This window comes from Belonocnema kinseyi, chromosome 6 (assembly GCF_010883055.1).
Source record: "Belonocnema kinseyi isolate 2016_QV_RU_SX_M_011 chromosome 6, B_treatae_v1, whole genome shotgun sequence".
In the NCBI taxonomy this organism is placed as follows: domain Eukaryota; kingdom Metazoa; phylum Arthropoda; class Insecta; order Hymenoptera; family Cynipidae; genus Belonocnema; species Belonocnema kinseyi.
In genome coordinates this window covers 137,506,958-137,519,289 of record NC_046662.1, presented here as the reverse complement: position 1 = coordinate 137,519,289, position 12,332 = coordinate 137,506,958, and the positions used below count along the sequence as shown (strand labels likewise).

The window sequence follows — 12,332 nt, the reverse complement described above, 5'->3', positions numbered from 1 at the left end:
ATGTGATGACGTCACGTAACCCCAAACAGAAGCCTCGTCGGTGAATATTACCTCGTCCCAATCTCGATCAACATTTTCCTGGGCCCACGCAAGTCGCTTTACAAAATTTGATTTGATTACAAAATTTGATGAGGAAGTTAAAGTCAACGAAAGAGCCCAACTATGTCTGGAATACATGTTTCTTCTCGCAAATCAAGGATGATCTTTGAACGATATCAAAGTGTTAGTGCTATCTTCGATCATTTCAAAAGCCGTCCAGCTTTAGTACAGTGGAATAGGTAAACCTTGTAGAGGAGTATCAAAGAATAATTTTTCCAACGCAAAATGCTATAAATGCCTAGAAGGTATGTTATAATAATTTTTATCTAGCTTCGTAATTTCTTGGAAAACCATCCCTAGGTTTTTTAATTTAATGTTTCAGGAGTGTTATTAGATACTTTCAAAGACTCGGCAAAGAAGGAAATAATTCTTTCTAAAGTAAGCAGATGGCTATCTAATGCTCTTAATCAAGAAGGAGGAAAGAAAGAAAGAATAAGACTGGCGAAACAACGACACCTGGCATCAAGAAACAACGTACAACCAGAAAGCTAGCGAGAAAGAAGCTTCAAGGTTTTTATAAGCTAAGGTCCTAATTTAAAATAAAATATTTTTAGGTATGAAATAGTTATATTTATATTATATAGTATTATTAATTTTGCTCCATTTTTAAAGATTTTTTTGATATTTGAAAACTCAATATGCAGCTGTTAAGAAGACAATATTTTTGAAAAATAAGTTATAAAAAATTATATATTTAACATGGACCTAGACCTCCTTTTTGAGAAAAAATAGATCCAACAGTGAATCAGAACCTTCGGAATTCGACATAATCGAATATTCGAATAAATTCAGTTTTTGAAGATTTGACTTGACTTAGATACCATTTTTTCTTTCAAAAAAGAGCAGTTTTATTTTAAAAATTGTAATGATGTAATGAATCAAGCCGGTTTCACATACAGTAAGACTTTTTTCTATTTAAAAAAATGTATAAATGCATGTGTTTTCAAATTTCCATTGAAAATTCGAACAACTACTGACCGTCTCTATTTTAAACTGGTTTGATTCGATTTGTGAGAAATTGGTAAACGGGCACTAATGCTAAAAATAACTATTTTTTAACATTTTGTGGGCTTCATGGTAACCACTGGCATTTTAGTATGCTAGTGGTTTACCAGTACCGTCCCAGTACTGAAAGCCATTACTGCGCCAGTATTGACACGCCAGTAACGCCTGGATGTATTTTCACTTTGGCACTTCGTCTTATCGAGTTGAAAATAACTGGTCGCGTGCAAAAATAAGTAAAGTATAAAAGAAGTACCTCATTGAGAACTAGATATTTTTTATATATAATTTTTCCGTAAAATTAATACTTTCAAAGAAAAATCAGAAAATTCTATTTTTTGTACATTTTTTGCGTGTGGCAATCCTTAACCTTATTCGATTTTGAAAAGTTTCTTTTTCAGAAAATTTTGATATGAAAATCCACCTTTTTTCGTTTGTTCCAATTTGAAATTCCACATTTTTTTCGACCCACCCTAAGATTCATGTGAGTTTAAAAGTCATCAACTTCAACTGATTAAAATGAATCAAACTGAACTACAACTTCAACTGATTTTCGGAAGAGGAATTTTCAATTTATTGATTTTTATTTTCATACAGCATTGTTTATTGTGACGGGGTATCATAAACCCCGCTCGAAAACATTTAAAATATAAATACTTAGCTTCGAAATCTTTGCCGGGGAAATAAGTTCATAGTAGCGATAAAAAATTTATATTATTCGAAATGAGAACCGCGGGAATTCTATACTAGATATGAAATATTTTTGTCTTAGTTTGTCTACAATATCTTATTTCATGTTCTGCTGAGTGAATTTAAAATGGGTGGACCACGATCCAGCACATGCGCAGTGGATAAGAATCCCGCTAGCACAAGATTTCTGGGAAACACAGTTTCATGCGGCCGCGGAGAATCTGTGTGTTGACAGAGTTAGCGAATCCCTGTGGACATCAGCAAATAGCGCACGATCAGTGCCGAGTCGCGAAACTCGGATATCGACGGTGCGATACAACGCTGCGGGGAACTAACTGGCAACTGTCTCACTTCCTTGTGGCTCCGCTTATTTTAATAATCTGTAGTTCCAAACTTCTAAGACAAGTGGCGTCCCGACTCTCACCTGACACCATGGGCAGAGAGGCCACTATGAATTTCATTCGTTACTTTGAGCTCAAGTTGGGAGCATTGGTTCATGGCTTTACACTGGATACTAAAACGGAAAATAAAAGCCAAAGGTAAAAATGAGAAGAACCTTCTTCGTTGGTTTTCTTTTTAATAAACGGGAACTTATAGTTCACACCAGCTTGTTGGGATCTTTCACACATTAATTGCCCTTTACGTCGGTGAGGGTGCACGCCAAACAGTGGTCACTCGGACCATGCCAATGTAAGAATGCAAATTTAAATAAAATGGCCTCAAGTGAGCCATAATTCTCTCACTAGTTTTAAGGCACGAGTCCCCTTATGTAAAGTTACGGGCTATTAGTAACGGAATATTATATTATAATGCATTTCACTATAGCCAGACAGCAAAGTGCGCGCACGGTGCGACGCACGTGCGTCGCACCGCGTGCGGATTTTCTCGCACGACATGCGCGCAGGGGATTACACAACTGCGTCCTCATAACCATGAGGGTCACACGTCATGCGTGTCGGTGCTGGTATGGTGCGTGCACACATTTAGGATTTTCAGAGGGTATCGAAAATATTTGCATTGATATTTTTAAATAAAGAGCAGGTAATTTATCATGAACGTATTTTTTATTACGGGTGGAAGAAATATTTATACATTTTAGTTGCGGATTAGCAATTCAGTTTCCGTATGTTTGAATCAGCAATAATAAATTTTTTCGCTGCAACCACAAGATACAGGCACATAAAATTGACAGAAAACATAAAGACTTAGGTTCAAAGTATATTTTTCGTTTATATAATAAAGAAAATGATGAACAAACAAATATTACATTGTTTAAATTATTTAAAACAAATACAAACTGTTTAAAACCTTTCTTACGTCTCTCATTAAAGTTTCAGCAAATGATATGTATTATTTTGGACATAAACATGCTAATACTTGTTGCTTGGATAATAAAAAGAAAACAAGATTGAACAGAAATTAAACTTTTTGTAATTATTCAAAACAGAAATAGGCTATTTATATCCGTTTTCTTCCTTAAAGTTTCAATAAAAGATATTCATTATTTTGGGCACAAACATGCAAATATCGTAAGCAAAAAATGCCCTTAACGATACTAAGATTAAAACGCACGCATTTACATAACTGTAATATTTAATATCACAAACTTCAGGATCTGATACTTTTGCGAGATTAGCTCGTTTTTGTGCACAATAATGAATATTTTTTGCTGAAACTTTCAAATTGTATGAAACATAGTAACAACGGTAGATGGCCTATTTGTTGTTTAAATAATAAAAAAAAACAGATTTAACAAAAATTGACTCGATCTGCTCCCGCATCGTCTTCGTCGTCGTCTCCACCTACTTCGGCATCGTCGATCTCGCCTTGCTTCTCGCTCTCAGCTTGATTTAAATCGACCTCTGACCTTTCAATTGTTGGTTTAAGTGAATTTCTACACCGTCGCTAGTTTGATTCATAAAAAGCAAAATTAAAAATGAAGAAATAAAATTTTTGGACAAATGATCTAAGCTATGAAAAAAATAGATAAAAGTTACCTATTAAACAACTCTTGCTATAAAATGTAGTAAAAATAAAATAATTAACTTTTTAAAAAACGACACAAGCTGCTATAACATTTTATGTAAAAAAATTTTTCGCCTAAATTATATCTACAAATTTACTTCGAAACACTTTACGCTAGGATGCGTATTTTTGTTTTAAATGGTAAAAAATAACATTTAAAAAACGACAATGCGCCCGCCTATAATTATAAAAACAAGTGAATGAAAATACGTATGTTTTAATACCCATGCATATTGTGAATTGTAGTAATATAAATTTATTGAAATGATAAATTTTTCATGGTAGCTGAGAATAAAACTTAGTGCAAAATAAGGAGCAAATAATAAAGTAACCAGGAAGAAATAAAATTTGTACATTATTTTACAATATCTAAATAAGCAGTATCAGAACGAGGTACAGAAATAAATATAATATACATTTTACATAATAGTGTTAAGCATAATGTACAAAAGTTCATATTTTGGACAAAAAAGAATTCACAATTACTAAATTACAGTTTTCGATTCTTTGAACTTTAATTTTGAAAGGTCTTTGCACAAATATGGGGGACATACAAAAATAGAGCGCTTAGCCCGAGTTAAATACACAATCGAGCCAAAACGCGAGATAAATATATTATCGAGCGCGAACCGCAAAGACCAACAGTCAAAAATTGGGCCAAATTTTGAATTTATTTGTCTTGTGTGTTTATGAAAATTTAAATAGGTATCATTCACCAAATATTATCAAGCACATAATAGTTTCAAAAATATTCAAAGAAATTCAAGTATTATTTTTATTCTGTGATTCGACATGTATCGATTTAAAATGATTTAAATTTTAGTTAAGCAGTTATTGCAGTATGAATGTTTTTTTCAATTTCATTTTTTTCATAATTTCAGTAAAAAAATTATATATAAAAGAAAGAAGTGGACAACAACTTCGAGGTGAGGTTCCTTGAGAATTTAATGCGCTTTAATTTTAGAACAAAATTTAAGATCGAACTGAAATTGAAGGCTCTGGACCTTTTGAAAAACTTTCGCTTATTACTCGCTTATTACTAATATTCACAGTGTAGGAGAAACTATTTTGTGTAAGGTTATGTATATCCCGGTGATAAGCGTAGAATAATGAAAAATTAATATTTTTCGATTTCAGCGCAAAAGTGAAGATTATTCTATTATTTTGAATTCGCGATTTTTCCATCTGCCTAAAATGCCACATTAAGAATAAGATACCTCCTAAACTTATTCACTTCTATTTCCATAGCGACCGCCACACAGTTTTCTATTCTCCCAAAGAGAACGTGTTTTCAATGTAATTATTTCCTTCTAATTGTACCAGTAAACACCGCACAGAGATATTTTTTATTCCTCAAAAGTGGTCATATTTTGATTTTATTTAATTCCTTCGAATTAGTTCACAAAATATGTGTAATAAGTTGTTTTAATTCCTTCAAGCGGAATGTAAATTCTGAAATTTTAATTCTCACCAATTCAACTTTGCCTCTCTAGAGTTAAAATCATTTAAATTCACACCTTTGCATAGATTTCTTTGTTGCACTTTTTAAGACTTTTAAATAAATTATCAAAATATAAATAAATATAAATTTGAATATTTTTTGAATTTATAAGTCATAAAAAGATTTAATAATGAAAAATAGGTTAAATTAATGCTTTTGTTAAATTTTACTAAGTAGATTGAGAGGAATAGGATTTTCACTTTTTCTATTCCTGTTGGGGGATTTTTAGACGAAGAAAAAATTGCGTATTCATAGGAATACAAATTCTTAATTTTTCTGAATTCAACGCTTGTTACCGGGATGCATGAAAAATATTTTACTTACCGTAGAAGAAATGAACACCGTACTTATCACAATTAAAATGTGTAAGTCCTGACACGTACTTCACTGCTATTATTATGTTGTCAAAATTATCTTACACAAAATGTAAAAAAAACCGGTAACGCCGAAAAGGAGAATAAAACAAGATTAATAAACACGCGCACGATATATCGAACAGAAATTTAGAGGAATGGGGGCCGCAGCGTCACTACACATAAAAACCCCATGGAAATAATCAAATTTTCGATCGAGAACCGACGTGTTCTCACTAAAAACTCGCAAAACGAAATCGACAACGGAAGTCGACAACAGCTGTTACGGCGCGTCGGGCAACTACCGTTCGACCGACGTGACTGCGTCTGTGCCGTATATTATTAAGCTAATAAGCGCAGTTTTTAAATAGCTCCTCTTATTTCTTCTTCAAAATAATAAAAAATGAACACAATACGATTGAAAATTTAATTACATTTTAAACTCAATATAATATTAAACCTAAAATTAAAAGCACAAATTGAAGTTACAAACATGAATAAACATGTAAAGTAGAAATTATACAAAAAATTTCATTTTTTTATTTACTTAGTCTTAAATTCAAATTGACAAAAGTCTAATTGAAATTATTTGTATAGTCGATTATAGTTGGAAATTATAGTTTTAAATTAAATAAAATGCATATTGTTCCTTGAAACTATGACAACCATGCATTGAATAATTCTTGCAAATTTCCTAATTTATTCTTATTATAAAATCGGGAATGTTTTAATTTTTGTAAATTAACTATTTTTACAATATCAATTGATTCAATCTTTAATTATAATAGTCATTATTATTTTTAAAATGTATTACAATAAAACTAGTTTACTATACTAATATCATAAAAAGTGTGCTTATTACTTATATATTATGTATAAATAATGCCCCTCACGAAGTGCGACACATATGCGCCACACATCGTGCCTATCACAAAGTGCGTCGCATATGCCTCGCACGTACGTGCCCCTCACAAAGTGCGACCCATATGCCTCACACCCAGCACGCAGCGCGTGTCTCGCTTGCCGTGCGAGTAATGTGCCCCGCACGTTTGCTATCTGGGTATGGTGATCCATTTATTAGTTTAATCTACCATCCTTGCATCACTACTTCTCCTGCCACTTAAACGGAGTTACCGAGCGTTGCTAAACCACATAGTTGGTTAACTAAAAATCAAAATTTAGAAATTTTGGTAGTTTAGACGGAAAACTCCCTGGCGCCCTTCTGGCAATTTGTGGGGTTTTAATGCCAACTGGCGTCTTTCAGGGCGACACCATGAGCCCACTCCAAAGTCACCTTAGTGTTCGGGATGCTACAAATATTTTGGATGGAACCATCAGCGCGTCCTGTCAATGACATGAATTGAATACCTGAAAGCCTTCTATTCTACTTCTAATAGACTTATCATCTGTCTGTTGGAAAACTTAAAGGTTAATCGATTGATGTCCTTTTAGAAAACTATATTTACTATCTAATCAGAAAAATATCAAGCAAAAACGAACAATTTCACCTTCCATAAAGGCTTCTTTCAAGTCGACACCATGGGTCATCTGACTTTTTACACCACGCTTCTGCCTCTATCGGTTGCATAACGACATTCTTCTGGATACCTCTGTAGCGGAACTAATCATCGCGAGCATAAGATCATTCATGTACTTCATATGCGTGTTATTAGGCATCTTGACACTCGAGGGACCTATACATACCTGGGTGTTCGTCAAAGTCGCATTCAGGGAGCAAAATTGGTGAATAAATCTCTCCGAAGCATGTACAAGCATCTTATTCGGAAGATTTGAAGGGTGGATATTCAAAGTCGTGTAACCGCCAACTTTTCAAAATTCGTTTTATTTATTTTTTTTTTGAAACTCTAAGCTGATGCCGTTATTTCGGCGATAAGAGCAAGTCAGAATTCGCAATAGTTTTATTGTGAGAATTTTTGAAACATTACATTTCGGTAACTGGTCGCTTATTGGCAATTCAAAGTCGTATAACAACCAATTGAGCCTTATGAATATTTCGTGTTTTCACAAACACTTTTGGACTTTTAGAGTAGTAGGGTCTACAAAATGTATCTGCCTGTGTGTCAATGTAAATATTACGTTTTGTCTTTCACGAATAAAAAAAGTATTTTAATCTTGACAATCGTCAAACCGTGCTTTTACTATATTATTACATTAATTTTCAAACATTTTGGTTGAAGAAGGAATGTTCTAGGTTCTATATTTGCGGAGAAATGGTTAATCGCGTCGCGGAAAAAAAGAAACGTCGCATCAACGGCGAGGAATGCACGACGTCTTAGGGAAAACGCGTTCCAGCTAATGTTTGATACTGAGTGATTTCTTCAAAAGAAGAAAGGATTTATTTTGGTCATCCATTCATGTTTATATAGCTTTTATTTAAAAATAAAATAAAAGTGTCGATACATAATGCCGACGTTTTAACACGGCTTTGTGTCTTTCTCAAGGCTAAATACATGTATGATGCAGAATATTATTATTTGTGATAAATAAAATTATAGAGCTATAAACTGTCATTGCTGATTAAATTAAAAATAAAGTCCAAAGTTTTAAATTTCTGTTTATAACCTCATTTGCAAAAGAAGTGAAGGTTAAAATACTTATAGTTTGACTTACACAAATGCGAGAGTTTTTCCGCTCTTTCATAAAAAATTAAAAATGGCGGTTATATAATATATAATATATAAACTAGTGCTTTAGTAAAGTTTGAGTTTCGAGCACAAACATTTTTACGTTTGTTTTGGCATCATAAAACCAAAATGGCAAAAATATTACAAAATCTTTTTAAGGCGATTTTTAATTAAGGAATTACTGCTTTTTACCGCGATTACCATTAATGACCATTAATTACTAGTATGGTAAGTTATAACCGCGGTTAGGCCGAGCAGCACGAATTAGTAGTGAGAAACCGAGAGGCTACTGTCCTCGCAGATGACTGTTGATCAAAGTTCCTGTGAAACAGGTTTACTGTTGCGGTCTGGGTATCCTAGCAGCGGAATTTGAGTACTTAACAGCAACACACGGATCACTTCGAAACTATCATAATTGATTCAAGCACTTATGGTGACAATGGGAAATGAAAAGTGTGAATCTGAAATGAACTCAAGCAAAGATCCACCGGAAAACAAGCTAGAGTCCGAGTGAACAAAAAGGAGTAATAATAAGGGCCTCCGGATGCAAGGAATCGAATGAAATCGTTGAATATAAAGTCAAAACCCTCCCGAAAATAAGTCCAGAGTTGAGAAATACAGAATGCAAACTGTACGGAAGTTGTCCGGGAAACAGTAGGAGGGATACAAAGTAGAGATAAACTTTTCTTCTTTAGGGAGGACAATTTTAGCCTACGACTTTCGCATCAACTCCCTGTTTTTTAGAGGTAGATGATTCTGGGCCCATTTTCGGACAGGATTGACGCTTAAGGATAATAGGCAAGAACCAGTAGAGAATAGGTTTGAGTTGACGGAACCATGTAACCCGGAAAGGGATAGCCACAGGTACAAACCTTACTCAATGAGATAATTCGTCGACGTCGGCAGACAGGATTCCGGTAATCCGTACAAGCAAAAACCAAACATACCATCGCTCGCAAGACCAGAATGAGGGCAAGAGAAAATGAAAAGTCAGGAAAAGAAATTCACTAAATACTAGCCCTATTAAAGACAAAAGCCCACAAGCATCATCACCGGATGCAGACCCGACTTTATATGTGTGATTCGAAATAAAAAAGCCTCCGAAGGAGGACAAAGGGCTCGCTTTAATCGACAGTGGTGTATGTTGAACGGTAATGGTAGATATTGGCTTGGCCCGCGGCACCGAATCTTCATCCATATAGTCCGGATCGGTCATTCCGAGAGGGATCATTGCATTGGTATTTTATTGTATACCAAAAGTAACTTATATACGATATAAGTATATTGCCTTGCATTTTTTCTTTTATTTACTTTTGTAAGTAACAGTATGCGTATATTAAGATCTCGCGGATGAACGCAACGTCAGTTGCTAGTAAATTTATTACAGCTGAAATAATAATAATAATATATCATAAACACGTTAATTATCATTTATCTTCGGTTGAACCATAAATGTAAAAATTATGCAAAAGATGTTATATCATTTTAATTTCTTCACCCATGTGTTACTAAATTACCAAAAAAATAGAGGTAAATTGAACCAGAGTTGAAAATGCAGAATAATTTCTTGGTTAAAACATAACTTTCTGTAAGAACTTCTTCATTTTTTTTTTTAACGAAAATCACCCCAAATTATATTTTCGGTTATAAAGTTATTATAATTAGCCTAATAAAAGTTTTTATTAAGACTTCGTATGTAACCAATCTAAACCATTTCGAATCATTTCAGAACCTGTATCCTATTTCATTCGAATCAACTTGAACATATTACAGATACATTTTTTTATCCTTTTTCATTCGCCTGTCAATACCAAGTTCAATCCAAACCTACATTAAAATTCTTTTCAAAATTACATGTACAATCTGATTAATCTGAACTCGGATTTATTTCAATGAAAAATTGCATCGTTTTGTTTTTTATTAATTTGAATTGAATCGGGAACAGGTTTCACAATTATTGAGATTGGTTTGGAATACATTTTCGGTCGAAAATTCCGAAATTGTATACATTATATTACCTGACAGAAAGCCCAAGAAGAATAATCGAACACGTGCTATTTGCTTTTGCACATGACCTTCTGCAGTTTGCTCTACATACAACTCATCAACAACTGCTATTTGGACCTCCTCCATTTTATATTGCAATGCTCGATCTCTATGAGCTGGTAATGTAAAAAGGGCTTCTTCGATCGCTGAGGAAAATTCTTTCATATCTTCGTAATTTTGAGAGCCTAGTTTAAAAAGTTGTGATACCTGCAAGAGGAAAATGGCATTTACATTTGCTGAGTGGGCAATCTTTTAAGAAAAATAACATTTCATGACTGTAATATATCGGGACTGATGGTTATTGTAATAAATGAAAATTCTTAATTAACTGTATATTTAGTTTAGTCAACTATGAAATAGGAGATACATCGTGTTCTGATTAATTGCAAATGACCCATGCGCCGTGTTGGGAGCCCACTGAGGTCCGCTACGCGGAAACGCTGACACGGCCGTTTCATCATACATCACAACTCTCCACTTTTCTTAAAATTGAAACTCCTTGAAAACGAGGAGAGCGTCGTAATTTTGTATCAACATGTGTATATTTTATCATTTGATCTACAAATAAAAATATATTTTATCAAATAAAAATATATTAATAGCTGTTTCCAGCGTTTTCCCCCCTTTTAAAATTTTAAGAAATGTATCCTTAAAAGTTTGTGCAAAATGTTCTGCTGCACCGTTCGTAGCAGGATGATACAGCGGTGAGAAGCTGTGCTTTACCTCGTTATTTATTTTAAAAACTTAAATGTAGTGCTTCTAAATTGTGGGCCTTCATCTGTTACACAATGCAGGGGAAGTCCTCGTCGTGAAAATAATACTCGAGACTCTTCGCACAGTCTGTATGCTTCTGTGTTACTTTTAAAGTTTATGATTTCTGGTCATTTGCAATGAGCATTTATTACAATCAAATACAAATTTTCATAAAATGGACCTGCGAAATCACAATGAATGCGGCTTCATGCTTTTACTGGCCAGGGCCATGTAGGTAAGGCGTCAATGGTGGTTTCTTTAGTTCTGTCAAACGAATTTTAATTCTTTTACTATGTTTCCTACGTCACGATCAATATTAGCCCATCAAACATATAAGCGTGCAAACATTTTGATTTTTACAATGCCCAAGTGTGTAGCATGAAATTATTTTAATATCATACTTCTTCAATTTTCTGGTATTACTGCTCTTAATAACAAAAATAAACACCCCTTTTCTGTTGTTCATTCTAATCTTTTGTTATAGATACTTTTATCATTATTTGCCATATTTTTTGTATTATCAGACGAATTTCCTAAAACACGCATGATTGTTATAGCAATGAACTTAGCTTTTTTACTTTCTTCCGATAGAATTTTATAATCGAATGCTGTCATTCCCTCTTTGAAAAAATGTAAATGTGAAAATTTTAACTCTATCATTTAAGTATTATTATCTATCAGTAGTCTTGATAATGCATCGCAGTTCGCGTTATCTCCTGGTTTTACATGCTTTATTTTATAAAGAAACCCGGATAAATTGTAAGCCCATCTTTGAACCTGATTACCTGCAGTTAATGGAATCCCTTTTCTTAGACACAGTATTAATTCTAATGCTTTATTATCTGTTCTTAAAATGAATTCTTTTCCAAACAGCAATTGATAAAACTGTTTTACTCCGAACATTATCGCCATCGCCTCTTCATCGAAAATTTTTCTATTTAATTCGTTCTTTTTGTATCTTTTGTGCTGCGAACGCGATCGGCTTTTCCATACCGTATTCGTATTGTTGCGATATTAAAGCTAATAACCCATAGCTAACTAAGGTAATACCGGAGCATTAGTCAGGAAGATTATGATGCTCAAACAAGACGAGTTTTCGCATATCATTCTACTGTTCCCTTTGACCCGCATCCGCAATAATTTTAGCCATAGATCAGCTTAGATACTCTACTGCTGGCTGATGGCGCGTGTATCCTAAATACTATAATATGCTTGCTA

At 33.7% G+C, this 12,332-nt stretch overlaps 1 protein-coding gene across 1 annotated transcript in view; it reads right to left on the bottom strand.

Annotated features, from left to right (window-relative positions):
- The window catches only part of LOC117175622 (protein stoned-B), a 320,808-nt gene that overhangs the window by 179,247 nt on the left and 129,229 nt on the right, over positions 1–12,332 (bottom strand). Inside the window, exon 7 of the mRNA XM_033365331.1 lies at positions 10,334–10,568. Within this exon, the coding sequence (XP_033221222.1) occupies positions 10,334–10,568 (235 nt within the window). The remainder of the gene's footprint in view (positions 1–10,333; positions 10,569–12,332) is intronic.